General features: G+C 35.1%; 1 protein-coding gene and 2 pseudogenes across 1 annotated transcript; all 3 read left to right on the top strand.

Annotated features, from left to right (window-relative positions):
• On the top strand, positions 1,735 to 7,750 carry LOC104706352 (putative cysteine-rich repeat secretory protein 35). Its single transcript, XM_019227473.1, has 6 exons — positions 1,735 to 1,843; positions 2,638 to 2,715; positions 2,819 to 2,925; positions 3,094 to 3,204; positions 6,361 to 6,708; positions 7,307 to 7,750. Exons 1-6 carry the CDS (start codon positions 1,735 to 1,737, stop codon positions 7,748 to 7,750), a joined length of 1,197 nt encoding a protein of 398 aa, XP_019083018.1.
• On the top strand, positions 10,046 to 11,133 carry LOC109125232 (annotated as a pseudogene).
• LOC104706372 lies at positions 12,162 to 13,235 on the top strand (annotated as a pseudogene).

Raw genomic sequence — 15,243 nt, forward strand, 5'->3', positions numbered from 1 at the left:
CAACAAAAGCATGGTGATTGGTTGACCTCTTTTAATCAACATATCCAGTTTATGGATTGATCAATCCATAACGTACTCCTCTCATAGCAGCTTGTTTTTGTAACATCCGCGAACCAAATAATGGGTTTTGGGGATGGATGTTGATCGACACCAAGGGTTGTGTCGGTCGACACCAAGGGTTGTGTCGGTCGACACCAGCAACTTCTAGTTCGACGAGATTGTTTTAATTATCGAGGAAAACATTATAACATGGATATTTAAGTAGGAAGTCGAAAAAAAAGGTTTTGGATAGCTTATTTTGTCGCTGTTCCATAGAGAAAAAGAGAGAACAAAAGAAAGGCTTGAGAGTTTGGTGATTTTTTGGGAAGATTTCTGGCTATTCTTGAGCAATCTGAAGCTAGGAGGGTGATAGAAGCTTGCTAGGAGTCTTTGGGCGTCAGTTTGGTCAGAAACTTCCTGCAAAGAGGTGAGTGCATTACCATGGATGATCTAAGCCTGAGATTTCCTTTTGTCTTGCTTAATTTGTGTTATTGTGGTGTTTTTCTTGCTTCTTATGGTTGTTATAGGGCTCCTACGGTTTCTTTATGACTTTTGATCGAGTTTTGGATGGATTGGAGGTGATGAGAAGCGAGATTCGACTCTCGACTTGGAGCAGATCGCGTCTGCGGAGTCAGAGTCGATCGACACCAGGTGGGTGTCGGTCTACAGCATGTATCACAGTCAATTGTGTGTGGCATGGATTCCTAGAACATCCTCCTCGAGCCTACAACATGATTCCAGAGTGAGTTATTTTTTTGTGTTTCGGTTTAGATTGTTTGCTTAGCCTTATGTTCATGGTAGTGCAGATGGTTAGAAGTGGTGTTGTTGCTGGTCGTGGACGTGGACATGATCGTGGTAAGGGCAGAGGCCCAAAGGTTAGTGATACCGTGGATCATAGTGTGACAGCAGAGGGTGTTGGTTATTCGCAGGACTTTCAGCAGGAGTATGTGAGTGTGTCCGGTGAGGGTATTTATAGGACCACATGCGCTGAGGGAGTCGGTGTGGGCGGGCTCGGTGCATGGTTGTCCGGTGATGCTAGGGTTTCGGGTGCAGGAACGGTTAGAGCCCCTGGGGAGGTGGAGACCTTGGGGAGGTGTTGACCTTGTGGACTTGTTGGCGCGGGTGCTGGAACGGTTGCCAGCAGTGGTACTGTCTCAAGCACATGTAGTATCGCCAGTGGCAGCGGAGGTGCATCAGCCAGTGGCAGCGGAGGTGCATCTGCCAGTGGCTGCGGATGTGGGAGCTCATTCTCGTTATTTCAGTCTGCTGAGGGAGATGAACTACATCGGTACTAAGTGTTTTTCGGGTGGTACTTACTCTACTATGGTAGATGCATGGAGAACAAGAATGGAACGTAACTTTTAGTCTCTCAGGTATCCTCAGGATTTTTTGGTTGTGATGCTTAGTTGTGGTGGAGATCAATGGCTGCTAGGAGGGTGCAGAGGGAGATGTCTTGGGCTGACTTCGTCGAGGAGTTCAACCGCAAGTATTTTTCTAGAGAGGCATTAGACCGGTTGGAGGTGCAATTCCTACAATTATCTCAGGAGACTTGGTCAGTGCGGGAGCTAGTCTTGTATTCAGTCGACTTCTGATGTATAGGGGTTGGCCGATGGAGTCTTAGAAGGCTCAGATTAGGAAGTTTATAAGGGTCCTTCGTGATGATTTGAGGGTCCACTGCACAGGGGGAGTTATGTGATGCGTGCAGAGCTAGTTGAGACTGCAACAGAGATTGAACAGGACATTCAGGAACATGTAGTGACGGTTAGTCCATCAGTTCAGACTAGGAAGGCAGAGCATCCTGGAGGTTTTGGCAAGGGGGGCAAGCCTGCGCAGGAAAGCAAGAGGAAGTGGGAGGCTACGCAGAGGCCAAGTGGTGCAGGGTGCTTCGGGTGTGGGAGCATGGATCACAAGGTTGCTAGCTGTCCCCAGAGGAGTGCTACGGCAGCGGCACAGTCAGCGGTTTGTGTATGATATTATTGCAGGAAGCCTGGGCACATCAAGCGCAAGTGTCCCAAGTTGCAGCAGATGGCAGTGAATTGAGTAGGCGCCACAGGTGTACATGACTGTGGACTGGTGTAACTAGTGTCAGGGCGATCACAAGTATAATTTTTGGAAACAAAGCTTTGTGAATTTTTAGTAGTTTCAAATTTTATAAATTGCCTATGATGAGCGTTAGGGTTCTTAGCACATGAGATTTTTGTAGGGACCTTGTTGGTAGACGGGTTTAAGTCCCACATTATGTTTGATTCTGGAGAAACTCATAGCTTCATTACCCTGGAGTGCGCGGAGAGCGCTAATATCAAAGGATACCCGAGAGAGCGAGCGGGAGTTGTCAGAGTTGCGGGAGGCAAGTTTCTGAGAGTCATTGGACGGGCGAGGGGAGTTTATATTAATATCATAGGAGAGTCATGGCCAACAGATTTGCTTATCAGCATGGTAGAGTTGTATGATGTTATCTTGGGGATGGATTGGTTACACCGTCACATGGTTCATATGGATTGTCATCGGGGTAGAGTGTAGTTTGAGCGTCCAAGAGGGAAGTTGGTTTTTAAGGGAGTTAGAGCAACTTCGGGGAGTCTCGTGATCTCGGCCATGCAGGCTGGGATGATGATCAAGAAGGGACTAGAGGCTTACTTGGTTATGATATCGATGCCAAAGTCAATAGGCCAGTCTACGGTTAGTGGTATTCAGGTTGTTGATGAGTTTGAGGATGTGTTCCAGTCATAGGAGGGGTTAGCACCATCTCAGTGTTATCCTTTTACGATTGAACTGGAACTAGGGATAGCGCCGTTATCTAAGGCTCCATACAAGATGGCTCCAGCAGAGATGGCAGAGCTGAAGAAGCAGTTAGAAGATCTATTAAACAAGGGAGTTATTCGTCCTAGTGTATCACCGTGGGGGGCGCTGGTGTTGTTTGTGAAGAAGAAGGATGAGAGTTTCTGCTTGTATATTGATCGTCGGGGGTTGAACCGGGTCATTCTAAAGAACAAGTGCCCTCTTCCTAAGATCGATGAGTTGTTGGATCAGCTGAAAGGTGCTACTTGGTTCTCTAAGATAGATCTGGCGTCGGATTACCATCAGATTCTGATAGATGAGACAGATGTGAGAAAGACTGCATTCAGGACAAAGTATCGGCTTTATGAGTTCGTGGTGATGTCGTTTGGGGTTAATAACACTCCAGCAGCGTTTATGAGGTTGATGAACATTGTGTTTTAGGAGTTTCTGGACGTGTCTGTCATTGATATGCTCAAATTGTAATACCCTAATGGTACTAACAGTCTTTGCAGTTGTAGTATTTTAAGGGTCGAATCCACAGAAACTCTAGATCACACAGTAGACTTACTAATCTTTTAATTATGCTAAATCAAAATATTAATTTAAAAACAATGCAGAAACAGAATTAAGAAGTGTTGTAAATTCAGGAATTAAAAACGATAGGCCTAGGGAATTTCTCAGGAAATTATGGAATATTAAATCAATAAATTAATTAGGATTCAAGCAATTAAGATCAGATCTAGAACTCTAAACAATTTTGTAAAATAAATCAGTTTTCACTGGAAATATTATCTAAGTTGCAAAACCCGAAAATCCAAATCTCTTTGCAAAATTCAAGTTAAAAACCAGCAATAAAATCAAGTTTAGATAAGTTCACAAAATTACTAAATCAAATCTCTTTGCAAGAAGTAATTTTGCTCATCAAAAGGTTTTATCAGGAAAATCAATTATGTTCTCATATCAATCAATAATCCTAATATCTAAATCCAGATGATTAATCAAAGATCTAGCATTAAGAACAACCAAAGATGAAGATCAAAGAAGATAATGAATCGTAAATAATAACAGACCTAATAAACCATAAAGACCCTATGAAAAATCCTGAACCTAACAAGAGATCTACTCAGACATGATCAATGAAACAAAAATCATGAATAAAATAGATATCATTAAGAGATTAAAGGAAGAAGTAAAGGAGTTCTGAATCTTCTTTGAAGCAGTCTTGATTCTTCTCTCCAAAAGCTCTCTAAAAATATCTCAGGGTTTTCTCTCAAAATTTGTAGGGAAAAATAAAGCTTAGGTTTAAACAATGACCATAAAAATCCTATTTATATTCCTAAAACACATCCAGGGACTAATGATGCAAATATGGAAAACTGTGGGGCAGATTTGTAAAACTTCCAAATTTGAAGACTTGTCTCGACTTGCATGGGTGTTGACCGATGCTCATGTGGTGTCGATCGACGCTCTTCATAAAATCAGACTCCAAATTGATTTCCTCTGGTTAAATGCTCCAAAACAGTCCAAATTGCTCCATTTCGCCACAGCCGTGCCAAAATCCTATAAAGACTCAAAAGACTCTAAAAATACCAAAAATACTCTAGAAATATGACTTATATCATGGCTAAAAACACCTAAAAACTATGATATATCAGTCATCATCTTCATCGACGATATCCTGGTTTATTGCAAGAGTCCAGAGGAGCATGCAATGCGTTTGAGGGCAGTTCTGGAGAAGCTGCAGGAGCAGAAGTTATTTGCTAAGTTGAGCAAGTGTAGTTTATGGCAGCGGGAAATGGGATTTCTAGGTCATATTGTTTATGCAGAGGGAGTTTCTATAGATCCAGAGAAGATTTAGGCTATCAGAGATTGGCCTAGACCGCAAAATGCTACAGAGATCAGGAGTTTTCTTTTGTTGGCAGGTTATTACAGGAGATTTGTGCAGGGCTTTGCGAGCAAGGCACGACCGATGATTAAGTTGACAGGGAAGGAGGTTCCTTTTGTTTTTTCACGGGAGTGTGAGTAGGGTTTCACGAGTCTAAAGGAGATGTTGACTACTACGTCAGTATTGCCATTGCCAGAGCAGGAAAAACCCAAGGGTGGTGTTGGTCGACACCAAAAATTTCTGGTTCAACAAGATTGTTTTAAGTATCGATTTGGGTCGGTTTGGTTTAAGGAAAACCTTATAACCGGACTATTTAAGTGGGAAGTCGACGAAAAAGGTTTTGGATAGCTTATTTTGTCATCGTTCCATAGAGAAAGAGAGACAAAGAAAAATGGCTTGAGAGTTTAGTGCTTTTTTGCAAACATTGCTGGATATTCTTAAGAGATCTGAAGCTAGGAGGGTGATAGAAGCTTGCTAGGAGTGTTTGGGCGTCAGTTTGGGTCAGAAACTTCCTGCAAAGAGGTGAGTGCATGACCATGTCTGATCTAAGCTTGATATTTCCTTTTGTCTTGCTTGTTTTGTGTTGTTGTGGTGTTTTCCTGCTTGTTATAATTGATATAGGGTTCATATGGTTTCTTATGAATTTTGATCGAGTTTTGGACGGATTGGAAGTTATGAGAAGCGAGGTTTGACTCTCGGCTACTGCGGAGTCAATGTCGATCGACACCTGGTGGGTGTCAGTCGACACCATGTAGAAGCATATCCATCAACACAGAACAAATGAAACTATGGGATGAAACTATGGGATGAAGTTTTTATTATAAAGTAAAGCTTTATATAATCTTATATTATATAATAAGAAAAGGTTTTTTTTACTTTGCCTAATAATGTGACATTTGGCACTCTACTTTTGATAAGAGAATGTTTTTTTTACTTTACCTAACTATGTGACATTTGGCACTCTACTTTTGTGATACATGTCATTCTCATTAATTTTAAATTTAACATTTTATTTTTTTATTTGACTTTATTTTATTTGTATCTTATATGGTGTAGAGTTTGTTAAAAAAAAAGATAATTGTTGTATAGTTTGCTTTTTGAATTTCAACATTGTTACAAAAATATCTTCCTTCTATTTTTTTAGTTTTAGCATCTTATATATTTCATAATGAAATCATACACCATAGAACCTAAAAAAATACTGATCAACCCAACTAAAAAATATAAACAAATTGAAGCCAAATAAAAATAGAAAATGGTTTCATAGTTTTAAAGTAAAAATTGAAACCAAATTAATTTATGATAGACTAATTTAAAAATATAGAAGATTTTTAACTATATATATATATATATATATATAAATCATATTATATTCAATAATCAAATATAATTTATTTAAGACACAACTCAAATTTGTTTTTAATAGTATTCTATAAGCTACAATTTGACTGTCTTTAAAACATATGTACTAAAAAAATGGTATCATATCTTAATTGTTTTATCTCCCTCAAGAAATTAGGGTGCTAGAAAAGAATATCGTTTTGAGATAGAATATTAGTTAATCAAGTTACTAATGAGACCAATCAGCTAAAATCCTTCCGAGTCTCCAACATTTCATTTATCAAAAAAAACAAAAAAAAAAATACAACCTCTTGAAAAAGAATCAAATCCAAAACAATGTATTCTTCATATATTATCTATCCAAACACCTAGTCTATGTCCCTATCTTGGCAATCCTACTCCTCGTACGCAGCGTTTCATCACTAAACCTTACTAATGAGTATCTCAACCACAAATGCTTCGTTAGTGAAGGGAAATATAAGCATGGTGGTAAATATGAGAAAAACCTCAACGTTCTCAACCGTTATGTCTCTGATAATGATCTTGCGAGCGGATACGTGCATGTTTCTCATGGCCAGGCTCCAGATTCTGTCACCATCATATTACAATGTCGTGGCGACTCCTTCAGGTCCAATTGCCACTCTTGCTATGCCACCGCCGTCGACGAGGTAATGGCACGAAACATAAGTTAACTAATAATACCATCTGATATATATCTTTATTATTATTTTATTTTTTTGGCTAATTAAAAAAAATATATATTGAAGATGACATTATTAATTTTATTTATTTGTGGTATGAAATATATCTTTATTTTTGGTAAGATAATTTAAAAACAATTGTTTAATTTGTGTATCTATAATTTATATGATTACAAAGTTTGTCATAGTGATTGAATATTAGTCCAGTTTCATATCAAGTAAAATCTTAAGATTTTTAGTCATAATAAATATAAATTAGCATTAGAAAAAAAAACCTTTCAAACTTATTTTCATTACAACACTTCAGCATAAAAGAAAAAAAATGCAAACATCTTATTTAATTTAATAGGGCTACGTGCCAGTACGCATATACATGTCAGTTTCTATACATAGTAACTAATGTCTTTTTCTAAATTGTAAAAATTATAGAATCTCTCTACGTACATTCTATTTCTAAAATCATCAGGTGAAAAATATATATAACCAGGAAAAATAAAACATATCTTTCATTGAGAAATTAAATCATCATATAAAATGTAACAAAACATCTATGCACATTTGACAGTTTCACAGGAGATGCCAGGGAGACAAGGCAGGAATAATATGGTACGACCAATGTTTTCTCGTTATTTCTAAGATCAAACCCCAAGTCCCAAGAAAGATAGATTTCAAAAACACTTTTTCAATGCACAATCCAAAAAATGTGAGCAAGGAAGCAAGATCGTTTGACAAGATGACAAGGGATTTCCTTTACGAGCTGGTGCGGAAACCCTCTTATCCCACTGTGGTCGAACACCAGTCTACATATTATGCTGCGGGGGAGAAAAAGCTCGGGGCGAATAAAATTTGTGCAATGATGCAATGTGCATCAGACATATTGCAATGTAAGGTTTGTTTGGAATGGTGTATCAGAGAGCTTCCAAAGTGCTGCAATGGTAAACAAGAAGAGAGAGTTTTAGGTATGAGCTGTAATCTTAGGTATGAGCTATACCCTTTTCTTAGGAATTAACAGACCGTTTTGATGTTAATGCGAAACACATGATCTCTTGATATCTTTCAAACCAAAAAATTGTTTTGTTTGCTTCATTATTATGTATTTTGCTTTCGTAGAGAAAATCTTGTTTTGATCTGCAGCCATTAATGAACTTTTATCTTAGTCTAATATAATAATTGAGACGTTAGTATAACAAAATAAGTTAGTAAATAACAACTAATTAATATTATTATCCGTTCTATAATATTTGAGAAATTGGTATAACAAAAATACAGTAAAACCTCTATAAATTAATAATGTTGGGACTCAGACATTTTATTAATTTATAGTGATATTAATTTATCTATAAATTAATAATTATTAATTTATAGATAAATTAATATCACTATAAATTAATAAAATGTCTGAGTCCCAACATTATTAATTTATAGTGATATTAATTTATCTATAAATTAATAATTATTAATTTATAGATAAATTAATATCACTATAAATTAATAAAATGTCTGAGTCCCAACATTATTAATTTATAGTGATATTAATTTATCTATAAATTAATAATTATTAATTTATAGATAAATTAATATCACTATAAATTAATAAAATGTCTGAGTCCCAACATTATTAATTTATAGTGATATTAATTTATCTATAAATTAATAATTATTAATTTATAGATAAATTAATATCACTATAAATTAATAAAATGTCTGAGTCCCAACATTATTAATTTATAGTGATATTAATTTATCTATAAATTAATAATTATTAATTTATAGATAAATTAATATCACTATAAATTAATAAAATGTCTGAGTCCCAACATTATTAATTTATAGTGATATTAATTTATCTATAAATTAATAATTATTAATTTATAGATAAATTAATATCACTATAAATTAATAAAATGTCTGAGTCCCAACATTATTAATTTATAGTGATATTAATTTATCTATAAATTAATAATTATTAATTTATAGATAAATTAATATCACTATAAATTAATAAAATGTCTGAGTCCCAACATTATTAATTTATAGTGATATTAATTTATCTATAAATTAATAATTATTAATTTATAGATAAATTAATATCACTATAAATTAATAAAATGTCTGAGTCCCAACATTATTAATTTATAGTGATATTAATTTATCTATAAATTAATAATTATTAATTTATAGATAAATTAATATCACTATAAATTAATAAAATGTCTTAGTCCCAACATTATTAATTTATAGAGGTTTTACTGTATCTCTTTCTTTTTCAAGTTTACGTGTCATTACCATTCCGATTTAGTTTTACAATGTACACAACATTTATTCTTTCTAACCAAGACAAGAAATCTTTCTAACCAAGACAAGAAAAGACTGCTACAATAAGTAAAAAATACGTACAAGCATTGCAGTCTCTCTCACACTCACAAATCAGTAAACAATACCAACAATGTTTACTCCAAGGAAAAATAAAATCCCCTGCGTAATATGTCATTTTGTGGACTATACCTTTTTATAATATGTTATTTTTAGTATTGAAACTAGAGGGATTTTAAAAATTACATCTTTTCCTATGTTAGTTTTTAAAAATACTTTTCCATGTTTGTCATTTTCAAAAATATCCTTTTTCTATATATAAAATCACTAAATTCTAAACCATAAACTCAAAATACTAAACCCTAACCCCTCAAAATTATATCCTATACGTAAAATAGAGAACTCAAACTTAAAATAAAAATTCTAAAAATTAATTTAATTTATTGAATTTGTGTAAAAAAAAAGGTAATAGTAAAAATGTTCAAAAAAATGTCCACATCATTATTAGCTCGTTTAGACCTGCGCTTTTCATATTCACAACAACAACCCCAATCACAAATGCACATTGCATGGACGATGAGCTAAATTGCATAGAGAATATTAAGAAATCCATGAATAATACAGTTTAACAAAATTACAAGGTCCGAAACGTGTGATTATGTATTCTAAGAGTTTTAACTTAGTATATATTGAATTTTTCACTGGCCCTCCCCATCCCTAGCCGAAAAATACACAACCCCTCTCTCATATTTGTTACAAATAAAGAAGAAACATTAATCAAAAGATAAAAAATAACTTTTCTTTTACAAACTCAGATGATCAGTTGAATACTTCCTTAAGTAACCGAAAAAAAGAAAATCGTTTTGAGATAATTAGTTAATCCAGTACACAATAAGACCAAAAAGATAAAATTCTTCAGAGTCTCAAATGCTTCATATTTTTCTTTTCTCTAAATCCCTCTTTTCTTGAAAGAGGATACAAATCAAAAACAATGTCCTCTTCATTTTCTTTACCCAAACGCCTTGTTTCTGTTCCTATTTTCGTCATACAACTCCTCCTCATACACAGTGTTTCGTCCCTGAACCTTACCAATGACTATCTCAACCACAAATGCGTTGTCAGTGAAGGGAACTATAAGCCTGGAGGTAAGTACGAGGAAAACCTCAATTTTCTCACCAAATCCGTGTCTACCTATGATTGCCGGACGGTTTCATACGCATATCACGTGGCGATGCTCCCGATTCCGTCACCATCATATTACAGTGCCGTGGCGACTCCTACGAGTCTAAGTGCCGCTCCTGCTTTGTCACCGCCCTTGCTGGGGTAATTTCACTTCAACATTATTAATTGGTCGTGACGTCACAATCTAATCGACCATTGGTAAAACATAATATTTCGATTTTAGTAGGTATAGTTTTCAAATATACACATATATCATGGTCAAATAGATTTAATACATACTCTTACTAATGTCGACGTAATTATATGATTTACAAAAATGTGAAATAAAACGATAAACACAATATCGCAATCGCAGTATATATTTTAAAAAACGTCAACACATCAATATATTATGCACATAGAAACCTGAAGTTACCGTAACTAAATTCAGTATATTTATATAACAGTTTCGAAGGAAATGTCACAGACACAAAGGGGGAATAATATGGTACGACCAATGTTTACTCATTATTTCTTCGATCAATAATGAAAATTCAAGGAAGATAGATTACAAGAATAGTTTCTCTATGCACAACCCAAAAAACGTGAAACGAGGATTCAGAGTCGTTCAACAAGAAGACAAGGGATTTCCTCAACGAGTTGGTGCTGAAAGCCATTAAACCAGATGGCGTCAACCTTGTATATTATGCTTCGGGGGAGAAGATTCTTGGGACGAAGAAATTATATGCAATGGTGCAGTGTGCCCAAGACACATTGCAATGTCGAAAATGTTTGGAATGGAATATCATGGAACTTCCCAAGTGCTGTAACGGTAAACAAGGAGCGAGGTTTTTGAGTACGAGTTGTAATGTTAGGTATGAGCTGTACCCTTTTCTTAGGACTTTAAAGACTGTTTGAAGATGATGTTGCACACACTTTGTTTTTTTCCAATTCTGTTTTTGAACTTTTACCTTTGTTTTCTTTATTTGTTTTTTTCTAAGGTCCAAGCAATATATACCTATGAATTATGACGAGGAAAGTCTGAAACCTCATTCTCCCTCATCTTTTGACTTGATTTATAAATAATGAGACTCATGGTTTCTTCTCCTCTCTTCTCTTTCTCATTTTCATATAATCTTTTAAGATATATAATATACTCTTCTTTTTTTTTGACAAACAGATATATAATATACTCTACTAGTAAAATACTAATTAAAATCATATAGAAAAAAAAAAAATATATATATATATATACAATATTCACCCACATTATTAATTCGTTTGCAACATCATTTAATAAGAATATAGCTCGATCGAGGTGGCCCTCCATATTTCCCTCTTGGTAAAAGAACGATGTTGTGTTCTAGCTGTACTACTCAATCATTAGTGTCTCCTTTACTAGATTGATATCACAGTCGCGCTATCTAATAATAAAGAACTTAACCAGTTGGTAACCATATCATTCATCGTTTTTGAAAGAAAAGAATTTAGACTAAAACATTTTCCCACAGTTAAAACTAAACGAGTCAGCCGTTTGAAAACAATTTATTTATAGCATATTGAACACGTAATTTCACATTATTACCTCGTTCGATCCGCGGTTTTCAGGCCATGACCACAAATCTATCACAGTGCATGACGCTAAATTGCCATGCATGGGATATCAGTCCTTTTCCAGAGGGGATCCATATATCATACAGTTTATAGCAAAATCTTGAGAGCCAAAAATCCAATGGCATCTTGCTCAAAACAAGTGGTGTACGAACCTTGTGATTAGATTATTTTGTTTCAGCTTAGTAAAACATTTAAACTTTTGACTTTTTCATTGGCCCTCCCCATCCCTCGCCGAAAATACTCAAACTCCTCTCTCTCTCTCTCTCTCTTTTTCTCAGTACAAACACCAAAAAAAATATTGTAATTAGGTCACCACAAAAGAATATCGTTTTTGAGATAAACAGTTAATTAATCTAGTTACTGGTGGAGCCAACCAGCTAAAATACTTCCTGAATCCTGAGTATTCATCGGAGACAGAGAAAGAAATAAATACGAAGAAATGCACTCATTATATTCTTTATCCAAATACCTCGTTTGTTTCCAGATCTTGGCTATACAACTCTTCGTGCGCTACGTTTCATCCCTGAATCTTACCAATGCATATTTGCACCACAATTGCCTTGTCGATCAAGGGAAATATAAACCGGGAAGTGAGTACGAGGAAAACCTTAACTATCTCATCAATCATATCTCTACTCAAAAATTTCCGGACGGTTTCACACACACATCTCGTGGCGATGCTCCGACTTTCATTACCATTGTATTTCAATGTCGTGGCGACTCCTACGGGTCTAAGTGCAGTTCTTGCTATGCCACCGCGGTCGCTGGGGTAATGTCACTTCAACATTATTAATTAGTGGTCATATAATTACATATATAACATATGTTAAATATTAAAACATTGAAGTTTTACTATAAACATTTAAGAAACGAAAACCTTAGTTTTTTTAATTTTTAATGAAACGCATAGCATAGATGTATTGAAAAAATGAATCAACGTTTAAAATGAAACAAAAAGTATATGGATATGTATGTGACAACTTCGCAAGAGATGTCAGAGATACAAAGGAGCAATAATATGGTACGACCAATGTTTTCTCGATGTTAGTTCGTTCGATTCATCCCCAACGATGATTGATTACAAGAATACTTTCGCTGTGCACAACCAAAAGACCGTGGACGAGGATGCAGAGTCGTTCAACAAAAAGACTAGGGATTTCCTTTACAATCTGATGCTGAGAGCTGATAAACCCAAAGCGGGTAGTTATGCGGCGGGTGAGATGAGGCTTGGGGCAAAAAAATTGTATGCAATGGTACAGTGCGCTCTAGACATATTTCAATGTAAAGTTTGTTTGGAATGGAGTATTAATGAGCTCTCCAAGTGCTGCTACAGTAAACAAGGAGCAAGATTTTTGGGTACGAGCTGTAATATTAGGTATGAGCTATACCCTTTTCTACGGACTTAAGACTATTTGATGATGAGGACAGTCTCCTGACCATTTTACAATTTTCATTTTGGTTTTATTTACTTTCTTATTCTGCTTTTCTGAGCTTTTACTTATTCTATGATTGCTTCTTTTTTAGCTTCAGTTTCCTCTGACTATTGGTTTGTTTATGTGTCTCTTTCACTGTATAAAAAAACAAAAACAAAAAATTTAGAAATTTTTCTGATGTATGTGACATGCATGAACCATATTAGTATTTTGGATATTTTGCCAAAAAAAACCTTATTTACATATAATATATTAAGTTTCAGTTCATTTTAGCTGTTGCATTCATTAAAATATTTTAGGAAAAAATAAAATACAACTAATTCAGCTTTTGTATTTACCCCTTAATTTGTATTTACCCCTTATAGAGAGTCTTTCTATCACCCAAAAAATATAATACACAAATTCATGTAATGAGACCAATCAGCTAACATTCTTCCGACTCTCTTATATATAAAAACATCTCAATCTCAACGCTTTATCTATCAAAAAGAAACCCCCTCATTCTTCCTATTCTCGATCAAGCCTAGTTTTAATCTGAGCATGTCCCTTATACCATTCATTAGTGAATGATTTCATTGTTTCTATATATATATATATATATATATATATATATATATATATATAACTAAGAAGTTCCGGCTCTAGGACCGTACATCCCCTTTCATGAGACCAATCAGCTAACATTCTTCCGACTCTCCTATATATATAAACATCTCAATCTAACGCTTTATCTATCAAAAAGAAACCCCCTCATTCTTCATGTTCTCTCGGTCAAAACGCCTAGGTTTAATCTGAGCATGTCCCTCATGCCATTCATCAGTGAATGATTTCATTGTCTCTATATATATATATTTTGAATTACTAAGAAATTACGGGCCTACGTCCGTATATTCCCTCGTGACAGAAACCAGAACATTTTATATGGTCTCCTTTCAAAGACCGTCTTTCGAACCAGCGACTTCTAGACTTTGCCAGAGAGTCATTACCAGTTGAGCTATCAACACTTGGTCGTTGTCTTTATATTACAATTGTTAAGAATGTGTTCGGCTGATCTCATTGCTTATGGGAATTTGTATTCTTCATCTTGGCTTACTGATGATAAAAGTAAAGTGCTGAAATTCAATAAAGCTTGCAAGATCAAATTGGGAAGAGGGTTATATATATGGAGAGTGTTTGGTAATTACTTTCTGGAATCTCGTCGTCCTGATCTGGTCTACACCATTTTTTTTGCAGCTGTCGAGCAGTGGGAAAACGTCGTTGAAAAATTCATATATCTGTCAGAATTTAGCCAGAGCATTTAGGTATTGATTTCTCCATCCATCTATTTGCCAGCGCTGCCAATATCTTGCTTATGTTTCTGGTTCTGGTGGTAGTGATGTCATCGGTATTGATTTGGGCACTAACAACACAAGCAATGCCATTAGAGGGGTAAGATGAATGACGTTTTTCCATCTGTTGTTGGTTGCTTTACTTTTGTAATGTTTAAGAGCAGCTTAACTTATATACTTTTTTGCCTGGTGATTTTTGCCAGCAGTCAAAAGCTAATGAAACTGTTACTATTGGAGCTCAATATTTATGAGGTCTTGATGGGAAAACATCGAAGAAGCGCTTGTTCTCTACAATCTCAGTGAAGGGCATGATACATTTTGCTATGGATTGTCATACCCTTTTCCAGAGAGTGCCCAATGTATGATACATTTTTGACAAATCTCGAGAGCCAAAATCATCTTGCTCTTTGCTCAAAAACAAGTGGTGTACCGTGTACGACAAGGTTTGTATCTTGCATGTGATTCTATTTTCTTTGAATCTTAACTTAGTAAACATTTGAACTTTGACTTTTTCAATGGCCCTTCCCCATCTTTTGCCGAAAAATACATAACCCCTCTCTCATGTCTGTTACAAACAAGGAAAAACATTTCTTCTACAATCTGAAGTGATAAATCAAATTTTTGTATAAGGTAGCCAAATAAGAATACTGTTT

The sequence above is a fragment of the Camelina sativa genome, chromosome 1 (assembly GCF_000633955.1).
Source record: "Camelina sativa cultivar DH55 chromosome 1, Cs, whole genome shotgun sequence".
Lineage (NCBI taxonomy): Eukaryota > Viridiplantae > Streptophyta > Magnoliopsida > Brassicales > Brassicaceae > Camelina > Camelina sativa.